This window comes from Triplophysa rosa, linkage group LG21 (genome assembly GCF_024868665.1).
Source record: "Triplophysa rosa linkage group LG21, Trosa_1v2, whole genome shotgun sequence".
NCBI lineage: Eukaryota > Metazoa > Chordata > Actinopteri > Cypriniformes > Nemacheilidae > Triplophysa > Triplophysa rosa.
The window spans coordinates 6931996-6958348 of NC_079910.1; the positions used below are offsets into that span (position 1 = coordinate 6931996).

General features: G+C 39.9%; 2 protein-coding genes across 9 annotated transcripts in view; one reads left to right on the forward strand and one right to left on the reverse strand.

Moving 5' to 3' along the window:
* Positions 1-21183, forward strand: part of camta1a (calmodulin binding transcription activator 1a) — a 333393-nt gene extending 312210 nt beyond the window's left edge. For 3 of the 8 annotated variants that reach the window (XM_057363017.1, XM_057363023.1, XM_057363024.1), the window contains 13 exons: positions 8451-8593; positions 8725-8918; positions 9016-9094; positions 9198-9552; positions 10145-10608; positions 10962-11140; positions 11386-11629; positions 12139-12210; positions 12603-12623; positions 14847-15046; positions 15320-15394; positions 15605-15635; positions 16670-21183. In XM_057363017.1, the coding sequence (XP_057219000.1) occupies positions 8451-8593; positions 8725-8918; positions 9016-9094; positions 9198-9552; positions 10145-10608; positions 10962-11140; positions 11386-11629; positions 12139-12210; positions 12603-12623; positions 14847-15046; positions 15320-15394; positions 15605-15635; positions 16670-16702 (2090 nt within the window). In that variant the 3' untranslated portion in view covers positions 16703-21183. The remainder of the gene's footprint in view (positions 1-8450; positions 8594-8724; positions 8919-9015; positions 9095-9197; positions 9553-10144; positions 10609-10961; positions 11141-11385; positions 11630-12138; positions 12211-12602; positions 12624-14846; positions 15047-15319; positions 15395-15604; positions 15636-16669) is intronic. The other 5 variants (XM_057363019.1, XM_057363020.1, XM_057363025.1 and 2 more) reach the window with 5 other exon arrangements.
* Positions 21184-23835: 2652 nt separating this feature from the next.
* On the reverse strand, positions 23836-24634 carry uts2a (urotensin 2, alpha). The gene is made up of 4 exons (XM_057319916.1): positions 24532-24634; positions 24203-24313; positions 24036-24079; positions 23836-23949 (listed from the first exon to the last, which is right to left on the reverse strand). Exons 1-4 carry the CDS (start codon positions 24632-24634, stop codon positions 23836-23838), a joined length of 372 nt encoding a protein of 123 aa, XP_057175899.1.
* Between the last annotated feature and the right edge of the window lie 1719 nt (positions 24635-26353).

A 26353-nucleotide genomic window follows, 5' to 3' on the forward strand; every position in this document is an offset into this window, starting at 1 on the left:
AGGGCTTCATCGTTAATTAGTGTTAAATCAGACAGCAGTTAGGCAGATTGGTGCAGTGCCTCTTAGATTGTTAGAGGCACGCTGAAATTGATTGAAAATTGGATTTGTTAACGCCTGTGGTTAAGGAAAGACTTGTGCCTTTTTAAAAAGAATGACAAGCTCTTTAAGTAACTGGAACTAAAGGTAATAATGTGTATTAGGAAATGACAGATGATATTGCTTCTAGAGACAAGGAGGACTAAAACAAACTGCTGATGAAAGCATTTGCGCTGTTTTCTCACTGAAAAAATATTTGACATTGTACACCGTAGTTAGCATTGTTGCCTGCTTGTTTTGTACGCTTTGTCTAAATGATGACAGGGAAGGCTGAGCAAAATGTAGCTGACTCACATGAACCGTAAAATCATTAGTAACTGTCTTTTGTGAACCTTTTGTGGCCTTGTTTTGAAAAAAGGGGCTTGTTGTGTCTATTCAGAGAATAGCATGACTGTTCGTAGCATTTATATTGTATTCGTCTGGCACTATTGCCAAGCCCTATAAAGAATTTTGCTTGTGCATGGATAAATCGTGTCAAACGATGGCACTTAAAGCAGGAGATTAAACCAGGGCATGTCTTGGAGGATGGGTAAAGCATTTAGCTCATGGAGGGGGCCGGGCCAGCCCTGATTTAATTTGATATTTGGCCTGTTTGTCAGGATACTAAATTGGAGGGATCCATTCACCCAGAAGCAGATGGCAGTAAAGGTTGATCATATTCAGCAACCTTTTGTTCTACACATAGGCTATTAAACAGAGAATGGTACACATGTTGTTTTATTTACTTTTCTGATTATTTAAGGCTTATTTGAATTTTTATCTCTTTGCTACAGACAAACTTTATGTGGCTTGCATTAACTTTAATCTTCCTGTTTGATTGAGAGCACTCCATTAGAATATAATTCCAACCCAGTTTTGATATGGCTTGAATTTTTATCTTATTCTCTTTTACTCATTTACGTTGTCTCAAGAAAACTTTTACAGAACGCTTCCCTTCTTTTATGTCCGTAATAGCCTGTTGTCAAAACAGTGTCTCCTTAGTTTCCTGAGTTTAGGCAAACATGGCATGTAAAGCTTGTCTCCAAAATGTCAATGAGAAATTGAAAAAGCTTCTTAACCTCCATTCCTCATTCAGGCACATGCTAACCCACTCAATCACTAATAATAACCTTGACTGCAGTGTATTGCCTTCATGAATAAACGCTTCCTGGATGGGCTGAGCTTTCTTAAACAGCAGGTCAGATGACCAAAGAGTCAGATCCTGCTAAATTGAGTCAAAGCTCCGTTTTAAAGACTCTATTCTTGCTGTAACACCTGGGGATATAAAGAGGGGATATGTTTGTGTGTGTTCATGCAGTGATAGTGTAGCTTTCTCCGCAGTGATGGCAGTCACTCACTGAGCTTTGGAAGTCTAGACTGAAAGGGACTTGTTTTCCAATTCTGGGGCCAGGACGCCCTGGTGGTGGGTAATAGTGCTGCTTGCAGCTGTGTTTATTTGATGTTCGATATTCAGCATTTGGGGTCTCCGATAGGTAACTATTTTGTCACACATTTAGTTGTCTTCATGTATTTTCATACTTGCATGATTTGCTTTCTTCCACTGTCCACAAAAGATGATGTCAGGCAGGATGTTCATATAAAGTACTTAAGGGTGATCTTATCAAATTTGTTTTGCTCATTTCTGCTTTAAAGAATGTATGGTTTAGTTATTTCAGTCTTTGGAATTATGTAGCTCTGCCCTTATCTTTTACCAATTGAATGTAATAAACTCTTAAACCTCAGCACTGTGTTTTGTGCTGTTTTGGGTCATTTTGGTAAGAAAGCATTTGGCAAGAAGACAATTGCTAACATAACGCTACAACACTTACTGTACATAGCATTTTTTAAAGCAAATTTCAAACCCTGTCATGATTTATTCAACGTTCGTAACTTTCGAAAAATGACTTTTCTTTTATGGCACAGAAAAAGGATGTATTCATATGAAAGTCAATTGTGAAGATCACAAATCAAAGATTTGAAAGCAGTATTTTAAGTAATTAACTTCATCAACAAAATTCATTTAATTCAGTCCTTTTCTCACACCTGACCATATGGTGTGATATGGAATATGGATGACTTTCATGATGTTTTTGTGGTGTTTCTTCGCCCTTTTTAGACACAGTCCTGTTTTTATTGTACTGTATGAAAGAGAGAGAGAAAGTTGTGTAAAAGCATTGGGTTGTGGAACAATATGAGAGTGAGGAATTTTCACTTTAATTATCCCTCTAAGCATACATGCTTTCTAATAGAGGGTATGCATTGACGTTACTTTCCCACGTGAACATGCCGAGACAAGCCCCCTTGAGTGCCAGGACACGTTCACTTGAGTGGTAAAACACGCAGCAAGATATATCACCCTGTAGCCCAAGACGGGTTGCCCACTGAAGCTAAGCAGGGCTGAGCCTGGTCAGTCCCTGGATTGGAGACCTCCTGGGAAAGCTAGGTTGCAGCTGGAAGAGGTGTTAGTGAGACCAGCAGGGGGTGCTCACCCTGTGGTCTGTATGGGTCCTAATGCCCCAGTATAGTGATGGGGACACTATACTGCAATGAGACGATGAGGATGAGACGTTAAACCGAGGTCCTAACTCCCCATGGTCATTAAAGATCCCATGGCACTTCTCGTAAAGAGTAGGGGTGTAACTCTGGTGTCCTGGCCAGATTCCCTCCACTGGCCCTTGTCAATCATGGCCTCCTAATAATCCCCACCCTCTAAATTGACTCTATATCTCTCTCCACCTATAGCTGATGTGTGGTGAGCACTGTGGCTGCCGTCGCATCATCCAAGTGGATGCTGCACACTGGTGGTGGAGCATCCCCCTCATATGACTGTATAGCGCTTTGGGTGTACAGCAATACACAAAAAAGCGCTATATAAAATGCCTCATTCATTCATTCAAGATGGCTGCTTTCAATTGGAGAAACAAAGAAACCTGGACTAAAACACGCAATTATTTGCTGAAATTAAAAGCAGTTGGACTTGACAGTGATCCTTACGACTTATAAAGGAAGCAGGTGTCCTTGGACACTGATATGTTGCGTGGAATTGCGTTTCCTGATGTTGTTATTTTGCTTAGTGTTTTGCCACTCAAGGGAGCGTGATTTGGCGTGTTCACGTGGGGAAGTGACGTCACATGCATACCCTTTATACTGACTGTAAATTTGACTCTAGTTCAATTGTCTCTAGTGCAGTGATTAGTTAGTGTCTCCATGTGTCCCTCTGGGGGAAGTTGGGTCAGTCCTGGACTCCTGCTTGTTTTTGTTGCCACTTTACTGTATAAGAGATGTGAGGCTGAATGCAGATGGTGGGCTCAGCTGGAAGAGCTTATGCCAGCAGCACTCCCCTCTTCTCCTCTAAATATCAGCCTGTGTCAACCAGCGGAGCCTAACTCAGGAAGGGGTTCTCCAGTATACCATAATTTTGGAAATCGGGGGTATTATCCACCACCTGATGGCAATCCATGTGGTTGAGTGATGGCTGAATTAGAGTCTGTGGTATGGATCAGCAGAGCAGAATGGTTTTCCTTGTTAGCTACTTTCAGTATTGTCTTTTTGGTTTTCTTGTCATTAACTAATGCATGCTATCTCACTACTTTCTATACTGTTAGCAGTAACAGACAGTATGCAGTTTCTGTTTGGATGTGCACTGAGGATCTACTACATTTGCCAAAAATTGCTATATCCCACAATGCACTGCAAACTGCTTGACCTGAGTAATATCATCAATTTTTTTCAATATAAGTTGAGAAGTTTTCGTTATTTAATCAGATTATTTAAAAAGTTTTTGATTAATTTACAAACTTGGGCTCAAAATGCAACTCTTTGTAAGCACATCACTGTTTGCAATGTTTGCATTACATAACAGTTCCTGTATCACATATTACTTTAGCAAAATGTAATCAGTATTCAGTGTATACTGTGCTTTCTGCATAGCTTTATGTAAAAATCTCACCTAAATAGACACTGTAAATGCCTAAAATCCTCTGGGCAATCACACTGAGAGATGGTTTCGATACAACAGGTTCGCCCACATAAAGCATATACTGTATTCTCTTGCATATAATCAGATATTAAAGCAGTACATTATTGCTGTGGTTTATTGCAATGACAGAACGAATAAGTTCAGGCCAGGTGTTTGGCCTGTGAGCAACCATACAGTAACTAAACACTCAGCATTATGAGAAGAGAAGGCGCGAGGTAGACCGTGACTCCAGTAACCTATTTTTGGAGAAGACAGAGCATTAATATTGCCTTGATAATTCCAGGTGTGCATGCTGTGCTTATGTTTGTGTGTTTGTGTTGGAGAAGAGACACAGTCATCAAACATGCAGTATGGAAGCAGTTCCTGAGCTTAAAATAAACATACACGCTCTCAGAGTTCAGCTCCTCCTGATTCATCAAGTCTCCCTCAGGAATAAATAGTGAATAGACCCTTAATGAAGTTCTCCTCTCTTGGAGATGTCTGTCAGCTCTCTCTCTCTCTCTCTCTCTCTCTCTCTCTCAGCCATTAGTCCCCAAGATCTATCGGCTCACACCGTATGTCTGACGTCCGTGAATGTGAGGCAGGGCCGTGCGTCATTCTGAGGGCAGTGAAGAAAAGGGAAGAGAGAAGGTTATGGCTGTGTTGAGTCCCTCTAAAAAAAAATTGTGGCAGATGTTGAGAGTGGCATTTAAACAGGAGGTAAAGGCAGTGTTTGCTAGTGTTGTCAGCTTGACAAGAATGCAATATCTGGAAAAAAAATACAAAAAACAGTATCAAAACAACAGTATCTAAAATAGTTCACCCAAAAGGAAATTCTGTCATACCTCCATGTCATTCTAAGCATGTTTGTTGTCCAACATGATTGTTATGCAAATGAGATGTTGAATCTTCAAGCTCAAGTCAATATAAATTAATTACCAGTAAAATTCTACTTTCATGGTAGAGTAACAGCATTTGGGTAAGTTAATAATGACAGGGGTTTTATTTTGTGTAAACTATCAAGAGGGCTGGTGAAAGTGAAATCTGCATAGGCATAGACAGACTGTGAGGATTTATTGCTTTTTTGTTGCATTTTTTCAAGTTAATATTTTAGCAGAATTGTTTTTACATTATGTATATACTGTATATATATATTTTTGCTAGGTTTTCCCAAGCGGGGTCACGATCGCGTTTAAGAATTAAAATGTGTAGAGCATCAGGGACCTCTCTCTGTTGACAGGTGGGCCATGAATGACCATTCATAAATGTGGGAGAAAGGTGGAGAAAAGAAGGATGGCATTTAAATATTTTACTTGAATATATTTTACTTTGTGGTTAACCGTTTTATAAAAACTGTTTTATACAAAGCCTTTCTGCCATGACAATATTCACAGTATAGCATGGTTGGGTAAAATATGGATAAAAACCAACTGTTGGGTTATAAATGAACCTACATGTATGCTTGATTTTTTCAACGCATGGTTGGGTAACAGCAACCCAGCATAACCAACCAATGGTTACTTGTTCCGCATTTATCTGACTAACCAATAACTGTCTATTTTGTATGTCTAATTAAAAAAATCATGTTGTTCATTCTCTCCCTTGCTTACTTCAGCTTTAATCCTCCTAGAAACATGGCCTTGTAAACTATTGGTACTGTTTAGCATGTTGTATGTTCTCCTACTTGAAAGTCGCTTTGGATAAAAGCGTCTGCCAAATGAATAAATGTATGTATGTAATGTAATGGTTGGTTTTGTCCGTTATATTTTACACAACTGTGCGTTAAAAACAAACCTGGATATTTAAAAACAAGCCTCTCGTGTCTTATTTCTGAACTAGGTGAAAATAACATCCAAAACATTTCGGAAGCCCTGCTCATATTATGAGCTCTGAATATCAGCTCTCAGTCACTATTGGCTGTCACAATTATAGTAAAATAAATAGAAGAAATAAAAGAGTGTTGCTTCAGCTCTTATTGGTGGACACTTCCCTATCTCCGCCCTCTGCATGTGGCCCTTCCCCCAAACCCCTCCCTCCCTCCCTCTGCAGTGTATGTGTGTGGCATTTTGAGTGCGCTCGCAGCAGCAGGTGGAGATGACATCATCTGCACTGCAGCAGACTGCAGCACTGTGTCTGAACAAAGACATGTCAACACTGCTGCTAACTGCTGCTGCCACACACATCTATACCGGGACTTACTTTCATTCTCTTTATCTCTCCAAAGTATCTCTGTCTTTTTATTTGCTGACATGGTAACTGTATGACATTTTACGAGCACACTGAAGCCCACTGTACAAAGAAACTCACCCTCTCCCCTCTCAAGAAAATGTATTTCCTTAGGGCTTACGACTCAACTTAAGTGAGGTCTTAAGTAAGTATATGTTTCGTTTAGGCATCATTTTTGTGTTTTGCCTTCAAATTTCTCCGATGAAATAAAAATGAGCCAATTGTTGATATATAGAGAAGGCATACTGTAAAATGAATGTGGATAGTATAAACCAGATTATTTGGTCTTGGAAAAAATGGTGTCTAAAAATGATTTTGGAACTGAGAACTTTGAAAGACACAAGTACTTCAAACAAGCATACAGACCCACATCCTGTATTGCTGAATACCATTGGTGTGTCCTTAGTTATCAAATAATAACACTAATGTACCTCATAACATCGCTTCAGACTTTTCCACGAGGCACCCAAGCCGTTCAATGAGTTCAAAGAATACAAATTCTACTTGCTGCATCATTGTGTTTTTACCTGCCATCACTTTTGTCATCTCCCCTTGTGCTTTGCATCTGGTTCATCAGTAAACTGTCACAGGAGCAAGCCACAAACCAGCATGCCCCTGTCGCTTGGTTACCGCTCAACAGCAGGTTGCCACAGAAACTGTCTCTTCCATGAGGGCACGTGCAGTTCTTAGCGCTGCTGCTGTAGTTAGCCTGTGCTAGTTCTTGCACTCCCAGCACCTTTGCAACGTTTGTGCTTTAGACATGAGCTTGTGCAGCTTGTTTACTTTTTCAAGCACTCTGACTCTCTGTACTCTACCTGGACTGTAAAAAATCTGTATTCGGGTGGCATTTGTTTTAAGGACACATCTGTTAAATTACTGCAGATGTCTGTAATGATTGTATTTGTCAGCTAGCACTGGGTAAAAAAAAGCCAAGTCATGTAATCCGCATGCAACAGCAGTTATGATGCATGTACTGATCTATCATTGACCAACATACATCTTGGACTCTGGGAGAACTTAAAGGAACAGTTCGCCTAAGAATTAAAATTCTGTCTTTATTTACTCACCCTCAGGTTGTTCCAACTGTGTTCTGCTGAACACAGAGAAAGATATATGGAAGAACGCTTGTAAACAAACAGTTCTTGGCCACCATAGACTACCATAGTAGGAAAAATTGCTTTATAAATTTCTTTGTTCTGTTGAACACAAAAGAAGATATTTTGAAGAATGTAGGAAAGCAAACAGTTCTGGGCCACTTTTGACTACCATTGTAATTGTTCCAACTTTTGTAGTCAATGGTGGCCAAGAACGGTTCGGTTACAAGCATTCTTCCAAATATCTTTCTCTGTGTTCATCAGTACAAAGAAATATATTCAGATTTGGAATGTGAGGGTGAGTAAATGATGACAGAATGTTTATTTTTGGGTGAACTGTCGCGTTAAAAACAGCAATAGTCATGTTTTACAGGCTGAACATGTGACGTGTGGCTTTTTACTAGCATGTCAGTTTACACTGGATGTGTTACCTGGTGATATTTTTATGCGCTCTGTATGTTCCAAGTTGTGTTTTTGAAGCTAAATGTGTTGATGTCCCATATTGTTGGTTGAATTCATTTATAATAATGACTGCCATTGCAGAAATGGTGATTGATAACATCAGACACTGTGAATTGATCGGATAGCATAAAGGGTAATGAGTTCGTTTAATTAAACATTCAATAGAGTCTTGCTCGGGGATGCAGGCCAAACAGAAAAACCAAAATAACTTATTTCAGATCTCATTGAGTTATAGCGCCACAGTGTTGTTGTCAACTTTCACATGATGTTGTCAAAGTGTGAATTGTACAATCTGTAACACTTTACAATAACAATCCTTTGGCTGACATTAGTTAACATGAACCCACAATAACCAAGATCTCAGCATCTTAGTACATCTTATTTTACATTTACTAATACATATTTAAAATCGAAACATAACTGTGTTAACTAAATTTAACAAGAACTAATAGATTTAGAATGTTGCTCAGTGTTAGTTCATGTTTGCTAATGCATTACATAATATGCAACATATGAAAACTTGTAACATGTACAATCATTCGATGAACTGGATAAACTAAAGTTGGAACAAATTTTACAACCAAATGTGGTTGATCTTGTACTGAGGTTGTTGTGCTACCTGGGTTCCTCTGCAGATAACCAGTTCAGAATGTCCATCCTGGAGCGTCTGGAGCAGATGGAGCGCAGGATGGCTGAGATGGCCGGTCAGCAGCAGCAGGGCAGTGGAGGAACACAAGGAGGAGGAGGAGGAAATGGAGGCGCTAATAATCAGTCTCAGGTATTCTTAACTGTCTGCTCCAAAACAAACACAATACATCATTTTGGAACGAAAGCACCTTTTATGAACTCCGTTTTAAAGGACTGTTAAATTGCGAGCTTGTGAGGACATTAAACCTAATTATTTTTCAGCAGTGTGTCTCGGGTCAGGCGGGGAGCTCCTTTGAGAGTCGTGTGGTGGTTGTTTGTGAGAAGATGATGAACCGAGCCTGCTGGGTCAAATCCAAACATCTGATTCACTCCAAGACCTTCAGGGGCATGACCCTGTTGCACCTTGCTGCAGGCCAGGGCTACGCAACCCTCATCCAGACTCTCATTAAGTGGCGGTAAGTCAGAGATCAGAGCACTTGGGTTTGTCACCATGTTTGTTTGTTGTGATGTTTGACATTTGTAATAATGAATGGTGCTTGATTTTTCGTCTAGCACTAAACATGCTGACAGTATCGATCTGGAGCTGGAGGTGGACCCTCTCAATGTCGATCATTTCTCTTGTACTCCACTGGTATGTGATTAAATAAGTGCATTATTTTAAGACTACTGTCTGACCCTAGGAATGGAAGGAACTGCTTGGGAAAGAACAACTTGTTTTTCTCTTTTTCTCACAGATGTGGGCATGTGCTTTGGGTCACCTGGAGGCAGCAGTAGTTTTGTTTAAATGGGACCGGAGAGCACTGGCCATCCCAGATTCCCTGGGCCGCCTGCCCCTCTCTATCGCCCGCTCCCGCGGTCACACCAAACTAGCTGAATGTCTGGAGCAGCTCCAGAGAGAGGAGCAGCAACAGCAGACCCCGTCCTCCATGCCCCCCACCTCCAGCATGTCTTTCTCTCCAAATAGTGACATCACCGCCTCCAACAGCTGGATGGTCAGCTGGGCCAGCAACAGTTTGGTGGCACCCAGTGGGCAAAACTCTGGCACAGCCAACACCACCACTGCAAGCTCTTGTACCAACCAGAATCCTGGTGAGATCCTCAGTCTACTCCCGATAGACTTTCTAATGTTTGTATTTTTGTCATTGCTGTGCATTGCTATGGTGTTTGTGTATCTCAACCGGTAGAGCAGCATGCCCCACATTTTTTTATAGATACCATGATAATATCATTCATTTGGTCACGATAACCGTGAAGTAGAAAATCTGACATTGTGACAGCCAAATCTTACTTTTACAAAGTACTTCAAACATTGGAACACACAGATATTGCCTCTTGAAATGGTGCAAGATGGCTCGGTCCACTGCTGGGAAGGAAATTTAGAAACTGGACCTCTTTAAACTTTAATTGAATACCAGGGCTCTAAATCAAACCTCTGAAATGTAAATAAGAACAAATGCACTCAAGACCCATTATTGACAATGATAAGAGCACAACCCCTTCGCGTAATGCAACAGCTTAGTGCATGCGCTTCAGGGAGCAGGACTGCAAATCTAATTCCGTCGCACAATTTTTTAGATTACCACTAACAGCACCTCAGAGAGGAAGCAAATGCAATGGAAATATAATAATCCGAGCCCTCTCCTTGGAGTTTACCTCACATTCATTTCCTCTTTCTCCACAGATTTGAGAAGGCCGAGATCAGAGCCCTCCAGCTACTACAGCAACGAGTGCCAGCGAGATTTTCCCCTCGCCAAAAAACACAAGCCCAACCCCGAGATCGTCCAAGCACAGCTGGATAAACCTGTGATGGCTCCTTTGAGCGTGGAACAGCAGACACATAAACTGTCCACCAGCCCCAAGACTCATCCCTCTAGTCCTGACAAGAGCCCCTCTGGAGAGGGTCTGGGGGCAGGGGGCGTCCCGCAAGCAAAGATGGGCTCTTTCCGTGGAGGGCACTTTCCTAGGGCCATTAGAGAGGCGCTGAGGAAGGGCAGCAGTGGCGGCATCGGGAAAGAGAAGCTGGCCAACCGACTGCGACAGTGTGGAGAGTCCCTCGGCATGCTGGGAATGGTGGACACGGAGATGCTCTCCTATAAGGAGGATCTGGAGAATCAGGACTGCCTCTCACACATGGAGGACCTTCAGGTGAGATCAGCACACACTCACATTACATGACACTTGGGTTAATAACAAAAGAGAGATGTTGAGTACATAAATTAGCATTAGAGAGAGCGGCAGTTGTGGCCCCACACTCTGCTCAGACCTCCGTCACCACATAATATACACCTGACATCGATTCACCCTGATCGCCAAGAGTTAGTCAAGCCTTATTTATCTTGACACTCTGGGGATACAGGAGCTTGTACTGTAGCAATGCGTTCCTTCAAAGTAAACATATCCGCAGTGCCAAGGTTAGATCAATCTGCCGTGTTAGCTAATGCGTCCACTTGAAAGTGTAACTAAGAAGCGTTTGTTTTTCTGCGTTTTGCACCTGACAGGCAAACATGATGAGTCTGGCAGAGCACATCATCGATGCCACTCCAGAGTGTATCAAACGGGAACATTTCCCAGCGGTGAAGTCCGTTCCTCTGGACAACAGTGGGCTCACCAACACCATGAGCTGGCTGGCCAGTTACCTGGGAGACGTGGAACACCTGCCCAGCATCATCCACTTGAGGTTAGCAGGCAGTCAGCTAAAACTTCGGAAATAACAAGTGTGGCGTGATGAGTGAGATGAAAGAAATCGATTTGAGCAGAGCTTCTCAAATTTTAATAAGTCATGGTGCTTCCTCTGATTGATGCCACAATGAGCTGAACTTGCCTTGGCGTACACACACATTCAATTAAAAAATTTTGAAGAACATGTTTTACATTACATCTCCATTCATCCCAGCTAATTCTGTGTTTCTTTTTCTCTCTCAGCCCCATATACAGCGAACCCCTGACCCCATCCTCCAACCCTAGCCTGAGCCCGGGGAACTCGCCCATGAGCGAGGGCCAGTTTGAGAAGCCCACTTTGCCCGCTCCGGCCGAGTGGAGTGAGTTTCTCCGAGCTTCCAACAGCAAGGTGGAGAGAGAGCTGGCCCAGCTCACCCTGTCCGACCCAGAGCAGAGGGAACTCTACGAGGCCGCACGGCTGGTGCAGACTGCTTTCCGCAAGTACAAGGTACAGGCCAGGGCTCGGGTACCGCAGAGTTGATGTGTGATGTGGAAATAGAAACAGGACTTAAGCATCAGCTCTAGGTTGGTATTTGTGGGTAAAAGCGTCAGGCGTCCTGTCTGTTTCCTGCTATGGTTGGGTTTTCCTCATAGACACACAGAGTAGTCAGTTCCCCACAGCTTCCGCATGGGTAAGGTGGCTTAACCAGCGCATGGCCTGGCTTTTAAAGAGCGACTGCCCTGCTTTTTCTTCACCTGTCAATGCAATGTGCTGCCTCCTGCAGCTGCCTGTAATGAGTTTCCACAGAGATTTCACAGCTCACATCGGCTCTCACAGTGTCAGATGGGCCCAATCGAGACGACTGGGTCTATCGCATCGCTCTCCCCAGAGCCCAGTTATCTCTTTTCTTTATTCCCTCTCTCTGTGGACAGCCTAGTGGTGTCTCCCAGGTGTTGTCAATGTGCGGGCTGCCAGTTCCTCAAACCAATCCTTTTCCTCTTCTTGTCCCCCTGCAGGGACGCCCACTGCGCGAGCAACAGGAAGTAGCCACCGCTGTCATTCAACGCTGTTACAGGAAGTACAAGCAGGTAATCCTTTAAGATGCTCTGACACTGACTTTACAAGCCTTTGGTGGTGCTTTGTTTAATAGTCGATTATAAACCTGCAGTATTGATGTTGTTTGAATGTAAAGTAACGAAACAAAAATGCATGGGAATATATTAAATAATAACACACATATTGGAGCCAAGTGCTTATGTTTTTTAGTATATGAAAAGCAGCAATGCCTTGTATTATACCTTGTAGTATTATTATTATATATATTTGAGTATTGTGATATATTAACAATGTATTATTTGAAATATTTTCAAATATATATTAAATGATTAAATATATTGACAGTTATAGAAAATTATATTTTCTTTGCATAAAGGTCAGGGTAGCAACTGCAAAGTCATGCTTTTTTTTGTCCCCTTACAAGCTAACATGGATAGCCTTGAAGGTAACTAATTATTTCTTTAAGCATTCCATGCATTGTTTATGAATTATAGTTTTTTTGTCAAGGTTGGGAAAAGACGTGTTCGCACAGCCGTGCAAAAAATTAAGAGACCAATGCAAAAAAAGTATTTACTATTTACCTTACTATTTTAAGTAAAAGTATAATTTTTGTTTCATTTTATGAACTGCTGACATTTTTCTGAAATATTAAATGTAAATTTTGTTTTTATTTGCATTTATTTGCAGAAAATTGAAATGGGACATGCTGGTCTAAATAACAAAATGTTTAATCTTAAATGCTGCACAGAAAAGAAGTTCATATTCATATTTAAACAACACAATACTAATGCTTTAACGTGTACAGGTACATCTAAAAAAAATTGAATATTGTGAAAAAGGTCAATTTTTTGTCCCTCATTTCAGAAAGTGAAACCCATATATTATATAGATTCATTACACATAGAGTGAAATATTTCAAGCCTTTATTTCTTGAAATTTTGATGATTATGGCTCACATATAATGAAAACCCAAAATTCAGTGTCTCAGAAAATTAGAATATTACATAAGATCAATAAAAAAGGATATTTTAAACAGAAATGTCAGGCTTCTGAAAAGTATGTTCATTTCTATGCACTCAATACTCGGTTGGGCCACCTTTTGCATGAATTACTGCATCAATGTAGCGTGGCATGGAGGCAACCAGCCTGTGGCACTGCTCAGGTGTAATGGAAGCCCAGGTTGCTTTGATAGCGGCCTTCAGGTCATCTGCATTGTTGGGTCTGGTTTCTCTCATCTTCCTCTTGACAATAGGGTTCAGGTCAGGCGGGTTTGCTGGCCAATCAAGCACAGTACCACCATGGTCATTGAACCAGCTTTTGGTACCTTTGGCAGTGTGGGCAGGTGCCAAGTCCTGCTGGAAAATGAAATCAGCATCTCCATAGGCTTGTCAGCAGAAGGAAGCATGAAGTGCTCTAAAATGTCCTGGTATACGGCTGCGTTGACTGTGGACTTCAGAAAACACAGTGGACCAACACCAACAGATGACATGGCAGCCCAAATCATCACTGACTGTGGAAACTTCACACTGGACATGGACAACATGGATTCTGTGCCTCTCCTCTCTTCCTCCAGACTCTGGGACCTTGATTTCCAAATGAAATGCAAAATTTACTTTCATCTGAAAAGAGGACTTTAGTCCACTGTGTTTTCTGAAGTCCACAGTCAACGCAGCCATCTACCAGGAAATTTTAGAGCACTTCATGCTTCCTTCTGCTTACAAGCTTTATGGAGATGCTGATTTCATTTTCCAGCAGGACTTGGCACCTGCCCACACTGCCAAAGATACCAAAAGCTGGTTTCCTCCATGCCACGCCGCATTGATGCAGTAATTCATGCAAAAGGAGGCCCAACCAAATATTGAGTGCATGGAAATGAACATACTTTTCACAAGCCTGACATTTCTGTTTAAAATATCCTTTTTTATTGATCTTATGTAATATTCTAATTTTATGAGACGCTGAATTTTGGGTTTTCATTATGATTAAGCCATAATCATCAAAATTGAAATATTTATATTAATATACAAAAAATATTGACCTTTTTCACGATATTCAATTTTTTTGAGATGTACCTGTATTTTAGGAAAAGTTAAAAAATGACTATTTGATTGAAAAGTGTTTTTTATCTTTCATGCACTTTTCAAGCATTTTGTCTTTGTCTTTCAACATTGTCGGGTGACCTTGTCACTCCTGAGGTTTGTTTTTGTTGAAATTTAACTGGACTGGAAATGCCACAGTGCATGTAGAAATGGCAAAACTGGTCTCAAATGTTTTTCACAGCTGTATGTTTAATTGTTTAAAGTAAATTTATCAAAATTTCATTGATACAACCATTCTGCCCTGCAAAGGCAAACGTCAGTAACTTAATTTTTGGTCAAAAATGAGTTACTAAAACAGTCAAGACCTCCTTTATCGTGTGGATTAGTATCTTGAGTCAATTTCGTTGTTTTTTCCTGAGAAAATAGTGGGTTGTCACCTCGGAAAGCCCATGAGAAAATAACAAATAAAATTCTGTCCTTTGTGGGCAGAAATGTACTGGTTGTTTATCTCATGCAATTAAAGCCATTGAAGTATCATAAACATCTTCATGATCACCGTGTATTGTATTGTGTGAATATCAAAGGATCAATTACTTTTTAGTCATTTCTGTCTTCTGTGTGTGTGTCAGTATGCACTTTATAAAAAGATGACGCAGGCCGCCATCCTTATCCAGAGCAAGTTCCGCAGCTACCACGAACAGAAGAAGTTTCAACAGAGCCGGCGGGCGGCCGTGCTGATCCAGCAATGCTACCGCAGCTACAGAGAGTTCGGCAGGCTGCGGCCCCACCGCAGAACAGTCACCAGCGCGCTGGTCCAGCACAAACTCAGGTACAACCCATAACTCCACTGTCTTCCGAAACATTGTGCTAGCTCAGCACTCCAATTTATTGCCCTGAAATAAATGATTGTCCCATAACGCCGGTCCAAATTTGATATCAACCTGTGTTTGATGTACTACAGTGAGCCAACGTCGCTTATGAATCTGTTCCGGATGGCAAAGTGTTCTGAGCTTTGCCCTGCGAGACATTTCGCTAATGTACAAGATGTAATGTGCAAAATTAAATGTAGCGTACAAGATTGATGCTTGTGTTTCTGTTTCAGAAGCAGTTTGCTCACCAAGAGGCAAGACCAGGCCGCCCGCAAGATCATGAGGTTTCTCAGACGTTGCCGTCACAGGTATTTTCTCATTGCAACACCGCCCCCTACTGGCCGTAACATTCACCTGCAACACAAAAAAATGTTCCAAAAAAAGTGTTTTAGTTTGAGGTGCACACGATTCTCCTCCTCCCTCCACTTGGCTCCTCTTTTCCTTGCCCCCCTCCTCTCCATCATTATATCTGCTGTGTGCTAATAGCTGTCTGGTGTCGTTTTGCTGTTAACGCAAAGCCCCTTTATGGACCATAGACTATTCAAGCGGGTGAGTGCAGCCTAAGCGATTCAGTATGTCTCCCTTTTCTGTCGCTCGTCATACACACGAAAAGACCCCCGACGCCCTCTTTCCCCATCACTGTTGCTTGATGCCTGCTTGCATGACAGCTACCAGACGCACAGATGCCTGAGATCAAAGACCTCGGATGTGATCGGCAGCACCTTGCTATACACTAACCACATTAAACAAGCCCCGTTATTCCTGTCTCAATGATTTAATGATAAAGTGGAAAAGATGGATGGAAGAACTGACGGTGGATTGGTGTAAATGTTGTTGCATGATGATGACAATGATAGGTCTTGTTTTTTGCAAGAGGCATGCTGGGATATGTGACTTGACTGGAGAGAATGTAAATCCTGTATTACTGCATATGTGGGAACTGACGCTCTATCTATCTATCTATCTATCTATCTATCTATCTATCTATCTATCTATCTATCTATCTATCTATCTATCTATCTATCTATCTATCTATCTATCTATCTATCTATCTATCTATCTATCTATCTATCTATCTATCTATCTATCTATCTATCTATCAGACCACTTAAGTTTCTTGTCACAGAAGACAAGATGAAAAGGTTTCAGTGTTTCAGACTGAATTGATATATTAAATGAAATGCAGACTATTTTAAGCTTTTTGTCCTATATATCTACTTCCCAAAGAATTTACAAGGTGATGTAATGAAGAAAATGGGGCAAATCATAAGTGAACTTCTGCAAAGAACACTGGGTTACGGAGTGTTTGCTGTTGACTTGAAAGGGTTTTCTTGAAGTTCACCTACAATCCAGGTCAAACACTACTGCCTTTAAATACGATCAAATGCTCCCGCTGTTTCTGAACTTGTAACTTTTATAGTTCACTTTCAGAGTGAAAACAATGTGTGCAGAATCTGCTGTTGAAAACCGACCTTGTGTTCCTTTTAACTGAGACTCAGTCATCTTTTCTCTTAGATAAATGCTTCAAATGACTGTGAGACGTTTCATCTGTGTTTCTGAATGCCTGTCTGTTGTTTTTTCAGAGTGAGAGAGTTAAGAACGGCCAGGGAACATGAGAGCGTCCAGAAGAGCCCCCTCACAATGTGACATTACTCTCCAGACTCTTCCGTTCACCTTTTCTGTTTCAACCAGAGATGTTTTACAAGAGGAAAAAAGAACAGCAAGAACACTGTAACTTACTACTGTACGACTGATACTACTGCTACTAAACTACCGCATTTATTTCATATCTCTTTATTCCTTCGACGTTTCGTCTATGAAGGAAGGAGCCAACCGCCGGGGATCAAACAAACTTTAAGGATGCCGTTTTTCGGAGGAGTAACATTTGCTTCGTGGCATTTTTTGCACTTTTTAATGGATTGATTTGTCATTTTTGAGGAGCGTTATTTAAGTGTTTCGTTTGAAGAAAGGATGGATGAAGTCTTGCTCTTCAGTGGCTCGCGGATGAAAGGTGGAGAAAGATAGATCGATGGTGACAAAATATGGAGTCGACACAGAAACATGGCCGGGCCTGTTCCAAGTGTGTTTTCAAAGAAAAAATGACTTGTTTAGAGGGACAAATTGTTACCAAAAACGGCGAATAGTTTATGGGTGCATTTTTTGTACATTCGTTAATCAACATCTAGAAAATGTATTAGAAACCTCTTCCGGTCTGTGGTCACCCGTCTTCTTTTAGCTACACTAGGATGCATCTGATGAATGTAAGAGAGAAATGAGGAGGTTTGGGTGATTTTATTTTGATGACAGGCAAAGAAGTATGATAAACAAGGTAAAACTGAACTATTTTGAAATTGATGACCGAAGTATATTCTTTGATCAACAACCAGCTTAATTTGTGTTGTTAAACAAAGCCCAATGAAATCACAGAGAGGTAAATCTTTGGCTCCAGAGAGATCTTGTCTTATGCATGCTCGAAAGTAGGCAAATGCCTTTTTATTTGATTTGTTTAAACTCTTTGAATGTACTGGAGACTCCAAAAGTCCAGAAATAACTATAATTTACCATTTGCAAGTTTTGGGTTTCGTATCCCTTCTATACAGTTTATGCTGTCAGGCTTCATCTTGTAATGAAGCTTTTGTTTTTTAATGCGGTTTAATGAAAAGTTACAAACATTACCTGATATATTTGACAAACTTTGAAGGGTCTCCACACCCGGGGTTAGACAAACCCGTATTTTTGACAATTGAGCGGTTTTCTGTATATAAAGAGGGGTGCTGGTACGTAAAGTAAAACATTTATCAAAGCGGGATTGTATTTTAGAAATATATTATTTTACTCATTGATAGGGATCAAACAGATTAGCATTAAAAATCTGAATATTTGTATAGTTTTGTTTGAATGCCTATGAAGTATGGTTGTATCGTTTGTACATAGTGTAAATACCTGGGATAAAGTCAAGCTACTGTATGTGCATGACAAAAACGAACAAAGATACAAAAAAGACGAAAAGCATTAGTGGCTATGCTCTGTAAAACTATTTCACTATAAGAGTATTTTATTTTCCTTTGAGTGTTCTTGAGAAGAACATTTTGCTGAAGCATGACTTTCCTGCAGTTATGAAAAATATTGTATTTATGAGGTAGGAGAAAAGGCAAACTGATCATTAGACGAAAAGGTTATGTTTACATCTGTTTGTTGGTTTTTTGGGGCTACCAAGAATCTTTTTGCCAACGGTGCCAAGTAATGCGAATGCTACTGCTTAACAAAGGATGTGAGTTCATCACTGCTGAACAGATATTCACACATTCAACCAGTGACGGTCTCGGATGATGGTTTATTTCAAAAAGGATCTTAAAGGTTATCACATATCCCATTTAGTTGATTTGTTTGTTTCGTGTTTCGTATGTGTTTCAAACTGCAATTGTTTTTTTGTTTTGTTTTTTGGTGGACCTCACAGCGGCATTATGCAGCATTAAAGGGACAGTTCACCCAAAAATGAAAATTCTGTCATCATTTACTCACCTTCGAGTTGTTCCAAATCTGAATAAATGTCTTTGTTCTGATGAACACAGAGAAAGACATTTGGAATAATGCTTATAACCAAACAGATCTCGACCCCCATTGACTACCATAGTAGGACAAAATACAATGGTGGTCAAAAGTGCCCCAGACCTGTTTGCTGTCCTACATTCTTCAAAATGTCTTCTTTTGTGTTCAAAAATTCTTTCTCTCTGTTCATCAGAACAAAGTTATGTATACACATTTGGAACAACTCGAAGGTGAGTAAATGATGACAGAATTTTCATTTTTGGGTGAACTATCCCTTTACGTGTTCTGTTTAATGTGGATCGGTAATGACGGTTCATGCCTCTCACGTAGAAGCTGAAACAAATGTGTCAATGACCTCTTTCGAAACGCACACCGATTAAAAGGCGAGAAAAGAGCGCTCCTGTTATGCATGTTAAACGGAGCTCTTTTGGTGCTAAAACGTTTCTGTCAAGGAGCTGATAGACCTCCAAAGATCTGTAAATGTTCCAGTTATGTCACCTTGAAAGGGATTACTGATAAAGGCAGTAAATATCTGAATTGATGATGCACAAAATATGTACATTTCAGTTCCCTCGTGTTTGTCATCTTTTCTATTTGCTTCTTTGTTGATCTGTCGATCTTTAAATTCTTATGTTGGAAGTGCCTGATCATAGCGAGCAGTATTCCGCATGTACGGTTTATAAGGGAATAACTGGCATTAGCAAGAAATGAATTGTCGATTTGAATTTTCCACATTTCTTTACGTAATTCTCAGATTCCTTCGTCCACACTTTCTCCATGTGTTTCATGTTATTGCGTCATGGGCTTATGGATTTGTCATAACTCTCGTCCTCTCCTGGAACTGCCAGATAAACCGAGGGCTGTGGATTTCAGTCCTGCGGTTCTTGCCTTGCATTCACCATTCCGATAACAGCTAAGGTTGTCAGCTAATGCACTGCGGTGGCAGCTCGAGTCTTATAACGCTTGCATGGGTAACATAGATAACCGGGTGGCTTTACAGCACCCAAAGCATGCTTATTTTTGTAGATTTGGTAGTCGGGTAGACTTGTTGAAGAAATGCTGTTCTGTAAAGCAGCTGGTTTCATGAGTTGCAGAACTTCGAAAGATGGAGGGCTTCTAACGGACAAGCAGTCAAATGACTCATATTTACAGGGCAGCGGGAATCTTTCTTTCGAATAGGATTTGGCTTCCTGTTTCGTTTCGAATTGCTTTCACGTCACCGTTACAGAAACAGGTCAAGAAACGCGTACCTCATACAAAAACACACCACAGAACTGTGTCCATACGTCGAAGTGTCCGTGGCACTAGTGCAGTTGAAACCTCCGGTGTGAATCTAACAAGTTCACTTTTGTATCTTAACTCAGGTGCCAAATAGGAGGGAAGTAGAGCGGGTCGCTTGAGATTTAGCTGCTGCTTATTGGGAAACGAGCCAGACCATTCTGATCAAATTACTGTGATTCTGTCATGCTGTTTAGTTTTTTTTATCAACTATGTGAGCTGAGTTGGCATACCTAAGGAAATCCCATTGTCCCTAAAACTCTTTTGTCAGAAGAGCGTCACAAGAACGATGGAGCCCATTTAAATGGAATAGGTCTTTACGAATGTGTAAATAAGCATGGATGTATCATATGATGCATAACCCATACAGCTTCTCCAGATCATATAGTCACTGTATAAACACACTGACATGGATGTGCTATATCACAATATCGAAACAAAGTCATCATCACAACACTTACTATAGCCATAGATAAACTAGAACTTTAAAAGATAAGGACAGCTGTAGTTGATACTGTAAACGTCTGAAAATATAACCTCATCCGGTTGCATACGGGTTCAAGTCTCGAATGCTTTAATGGTATCACAGCTCAGCCCACAGGAGATACCTCAACGCTTTCGTTTTTCTGTAACATCACAAAGTACTGCCTTTTGGAAAACAAGGCCCTTGAAATTATCCCGCTAGTTTTAACACACACGGACACACAGCAATAAGCAATTCCTGAAGTGGAGACCTGTAGACCTAACAGGGATGGTGAGGTATTGGACACACGTAGCTGACTCTTATGCAAATGCCAGTATTGTGAGATTAGAATGCAGTAGTTTAAGGACAGCGCTTATACACACCCTTCACGGAGCTGCACGTTTTCATCCCTTTCAGAATCCTGAAAATAGTGGCCCTGACTTTATTACAAGCTACACATGGGGCGCTCTACACTTTGCATGTTAAACTAGTGTTAGATCTTTCCTCTCCTCTAGCTGTCTTTCTCTCTGTCTTTATCAATTATGTAGCCCTCTCCCTTCCTAAAACCCCCTGTTGAGTTTGACGACTTTTTCTCTTTTTTTATGTCTTCGTTTTCTTCCTCCCCGGGTTTGAACGGTTTATTTTTGTAATTGTGCATGTTAAAGAGTCACTGAATTGATGGATGTTTAAAAAGTGAATTCAGCTGCTGAAGCCATGCAAAATGTTTTGAATTGCCCTTAAAATATGAAAGATGTTTTCTGAATGCTTTATATTCTCTCTGCTGTAAAATAATAAAAGGGGAAAACTTAAGAAAGTTGGTTTCGCGTGTTCTTTCATTTCACTGATTATTTGTGTATCTTTATTACATCAAGAAACATTATGGAGTAAATGTAATAATATTTTATTGAATTTTTAATTATATTTTTTAAAGGTCCAGTGTGTAGTTTTTTGGATCTATTGATAGAAATGCAATATAATATACATAACTATGTCTTCAGAGGAGTATACAGAGCTTACGTAATGAAGCTTTATGTTTTTATTATCTTAGACTGAGCTATTTCTATCTACATACACCGCCGGTCCCCTTACATGGAATTCACCATGTTGTTTCTACAGAAGCCCTAAATGGACAAACTGCTCTAGAGCGTGTTTCGTAAATACATTATCTCCTTCGGCAAAGAAGCGAAAATGTGACGACATGTTTCTCCTCTGTCAGTTGTCTTAGTGCTTCGAAAGGGAGGGGTGGAGTGAGCTGTTGGTTGCAATTCGCAATATCACCGCTAGATGCCGCTAAAATCCCCAAATTTCTAATTTTAATTTAATTATTGAATTCATTATTGAAACAGATTCTGCACACATTGATGACAGTTGTGGTGATATATGAAAAGGTTAAAGGTCATAACTCGGTAACACTTTACAATAAGGTGCTATTAGTTAACATTAGTAAATGCATTAGCAAACATTAGCTAACAATGAACAATTTAATTTGTCATCATTTATTAATCCTTGTCAATGTTAGTTCATGTCAATACAGATATTCATGTGAGTTCATGGTGAATTAACTAATGTTAACTGTGACAACGTTTGATTTTAATAATGTATTAGTAAATGCTGAAATTAACATGGATTAATATTAATAAATGCTGTAGAAGTATTGTTCATTGTTAGTTTATGTTAGCTAATGCATTAACTAATTGCTAACAAATAGCACCTTATTGTAAAGTGTTACCCATAACTCTCATTTGCTGTAACCCACCAGACTGATCAACAAATATTGGCTTTTATTCTGGTCTAGGGAGCCATTAGACGAATGGTTATAGTTAATGGTTAGTTGTTTTGTGTGGTCACGAATTTCGAATAAAATTGCTTGATAACAATAAAAGCTTATGATAACAGGAAACATCTGCTGCGTCTGCAAATATGTTTGTGCTGAGGATGCATTTTTTGGTTTATTATTGAAGACGGAAAGGGGGGACAGTAATGAGGTCAGTTACTGGCAGGGTTTATGGGCCAGGTAACTGCCCTCTGGATCCAAGCACATAGTTATTGGTCAGAGATGCTCTTCTGATGATATAAATTGTGAGACCCCGCTGTAGCTTCAGTTCACTGTACAATAGAGCGACCTGTGAAATCCAGCAGTCAGGTAAGAAAATCTTTATATTTGTCTGTAATATTCCATTCAGTTTATTATTTGCTTGTATGTGTTACAGTACATTACATTATTATAAGTGTTTGATTTTAAACGATAGATGCAATATGATAGATGCACATACTAAATAGATTAACTTGTCCTGAATTGTATGTATTTTCCTATGATTCTCTGCTGATTTACAGATCAATTTTAATGATGGGGAGGTTTGGCATATCACTCTGTCTGTTGCTGCTGTGTGTTTTGTGTGGTGACAGTCGGCCTGTACACAATGCTGCAGACACTGTCAGAGAAGTACACTTACATTTACTTTCTTCCATTGATTCATCTTATCTTGTCTTTTCATAAACTAAAGACTTGCCTTTTCATCATTTTTGTAGTAATTTCCAGTTTAACTACTGCTTGTGTGTGCTGTTAGCTGGTCGAGATCCTTAGATCTATGAATCTTGGTCAAGAAGGACCCGACACAGAGCCCATGGGCTCATCTGAGATCCTGCTGCCCAAGGAGGAGACTTTAGAGAAGAGATACCTGCCGCGTTTAGGAGTATCGGTGTACAGAGTCGTACCCTCAAGAGTCCACAGCAGGTAATCCATTATTAACACTGTTCTCTAATGTGATTCAGTATATGACTTATATCTTTGGCTTTTCTTGTTTGTGTGGTCAGTAAGTCCCTGGACGCATCCAGAGACCGTTTCTCTTCTCCGGCAAAGTGGATGTCCAGTCTTCAAGGCTAAAGGATAGTATGAGGAACTGTGAAAATGCTTCATTCAAATCAGGTGTAAATCAGTCAGTCCAAAGTCAGCAGGTTTAGACAAACACCCGAATCTCATTGGCATGCTATTTGCATGATGAAATAATAGGAGCTACACGTGTGAATATATTATTTTTGCATTTATTTGGAGAGGTTTTTACACACAGCTATTGTGGTCGTTCCTATAAAGACAATATTGTCACTGGCTTTAAATATTCCAGTATTGGATATTAGTCAAATGTAAAGGCACATTAAAAACTATCTTAAGCGTCCACATAATGTACACAAGCGGTTTCTTTCAGCTATGTTTGCTATGTTTACATGTTTGTCCTGTTTATACAGTATTTGCTCTTGTATGTGTTTGCGTGTCTCAGTTTCATGTAAGTAGGGATGTAAATGTGAAACCTAAATGGGGGTTGAAAATATAATGAGCTTATTTAAAACAAATAAATGATGTCAATATAAATATACGAGTACAGCAATTTTTTTGTGTATATGAAAAGGTTTTACAAGCCCTGTCACTCTTCTCATGATGTCACTGCTCACGTACAGTATTTCTCAAACGCAGTACTTCCAGAAACAATCTGCGCTGCTTCCTCTCTTCCTGAACTGTCTCCTGCTGCTCCAGAGAGAACTGGCAGGCATGAGGCGATGGGGTTTTTCTAGCAGAACCTTTAGAAAGATCAATAAAACAAAACATCAATAAAACCAAGACGAACTGTATTTACTGTACATGTTCAAAGTGTTTTTTCCTGTACCTCTTTTAGAGCGTTTTTAGGAATCTGCCCGGACGTTTTGATACCTGTGCATGGAACCGCAAAAGCATTCAAAGTGAGAGATTTAAGGGAATTAACCTCCTGAGCCTTGAAGGATGGTGTAATTGTACATTTTTGGAATAAATGTCCAGGTTATGAGTGAGTCTCACCTTCTCTGCTGAGCAGCGAGGGATGTCCTGCTGTTGCCCTCTGCAGGAGATCACTGAGATCGGCGACAGAAATATCATCAGGACTGAAAGCTCCAGCCTCTTCCACTGAATCTACAGAAGCAAACATACACACATTTCATCAGCTATAACTCAGCATCATTGTGCTATCTGTCCTCTGTTGTTGGGTATCAGTTGAATTTCTATCAGAAAATATCAGATTTCTGTGCACTCTTAAAACTGTAAGAGAGAAGCATTGCTTATCCATGAGGTCAGAATGTGAAATAAAATAAATATTATCCAAACATCTCAAAATGTCTGGGTTCACTCACCAGAGCTGCCGTAGGTCATCTCAGCTGTGTCTGTGACGGGATGTGCCAGCAGATGACTGCAGGAGATCAGGAGAGAGCAGGACAGAATCAGGTTACACATCATCTCTGCTGAAGCTTTAAAGTTCTATCAGGCCTTGGAGTTTTGGTGAATACAGTGAATGGATCACGTCTTATATACCCCACTCTGCCAAAGCTAAATTGATCATATAATAAATTACCTTTTTTATTGAGAGGTTTATTTTAAAATGTGAATCTTGTCCATGAAGAAAACAGTTTTACTGAATTTATATATTGGGGAACCCAGGTGTGCAAATGTTCATCTATCAGTTTTCAGAGTGCAGTAAACAAATGGATGATTTTATGAATTGGCTGTATCACCCATCTTATTTAGCCACAAGTGTCAAGTCACTTTGTCATAAAAATGGATGAAAATATATTTCACAACCTTTTTAGATCGTATAGTTTAAATAACATTATTTATTAGGCATACACTCTGTCGGCAATAAGAAGGAAATAAAAATGTAGATCTACCATAATAGTGAATCTTGATAGTTCAGTTTTCTTTAGGCTACAGGTAAAATATCTATATATGTCCATTTTTATCTTTATAGTCAAGTAAAAATAGGCATTAATTGTCACGTTTTATCTTCAAACTGTGTCTACAGAGGAAAAATGTGTCACAGATTCTTACAAGAACCAATATAAACTTTATACGCCAGTAAGAAGAGCATGACATTTGCACCTAAATGGCTAATCGTATTACTGATGCACAAGTGACGTTTGCAAAGCTTGGCGCATGATCGGACAGAGCTGACGTAAGAAATGAAGAGAGGCTTTTATTTAAGCCTGCCTTGCACTTGCACTTGTTGAAGTTTTAGTTTTATGAAGATTGCTTCCAACACAAAAAACATGCAATATGCAATACAATACGATACAACATCACACAACATACTGTACAGATCCAGGATAATGTAGTAGCCTACAATACAAAACACAGCACACAATATACCCAGTCAGTCCGCATTACGCCCTTGAGGTCCGTATTCAGTGTTGGGTGTAACTAGTTACTAAGTAATTAGTTACTGTATTTTAATTACTTTTCCCATGAAAAAGTAAAGTAAGGGATTACTCATATTTTTTCTGTAATTTAATTACAATTACTTCGGATGTAATTAAACTAAAAACTTTGTGTAAAATGTGTTTGTGCAATAGTGGAATTGACATCAAAATTCAAAGTCTAACTTTAAAATCCGTGCTTCAATGTATAATTCTCACATTTGTTATACTTTGGTCAGTTAATAATCCTACTTTCTGTTGTTTTATATTCTTTATTTGAGTGAACGAAAAGAGCCTTTCATGTCTATGCTTGAATCACTTAACTAATCAAGGTTGATATAGGATGTAGAAAGTAATTAGTAATAACCCTGATAGCACACATACATCTGGTTTACTTCTATTTGACGTCTGCATTTACATCTGCAAAACATCTACAATACATTGTTTGCTCATCTGCAATACGTCTCGGAGATGTCTGCTGTTAGACATCATATAGACATCTAGAAGATGTCTGTAAGATGTTTATGATTTAGAATGGATGCACAACAGCTCTTTCTAAGATGTTTAGCAGATGTTTTTAAGCAGCAGATCTCCAGATCTTTAGCAGACGTATTACAGACGTTCAGACGTCTCCGAGACGTATTGTAGATGAGCAAACTATGTATTTAAGATGTCTTGCAGATGTAAATGCAGACGTCAAATAGACCTAAACCAGATGGATTGTGCTATCTGGGAAGTAATTAAATACTTTTTGAAGTGAGTAATT

Excerpts from the sequence above, each read along its gene's own strand:
- uts2a (XM_057319916.1), bottom strand. The coding sequence starts at position 24,634 with ATGATGTGTAACCTGATTCTGTCCTGCTCTCTCCTGATCTCCTGCAGT. Across the intron at positions 24,314-24,531 it reads GATGACCTACGGCAGCTCTG|ATTCAGTGGAAGAGGCTGGA; the intron begins GTGAGTGAACCC and ends TTGCTTCTGTAG. Across the intron at positions 24,080-24,202 it reads CTCGCTGCTCAGCAGAGAAG|GTATCAAAACGTCCGGGCAG; the intron begins GTGAGACTCACT and ends TTCCATGCACAG.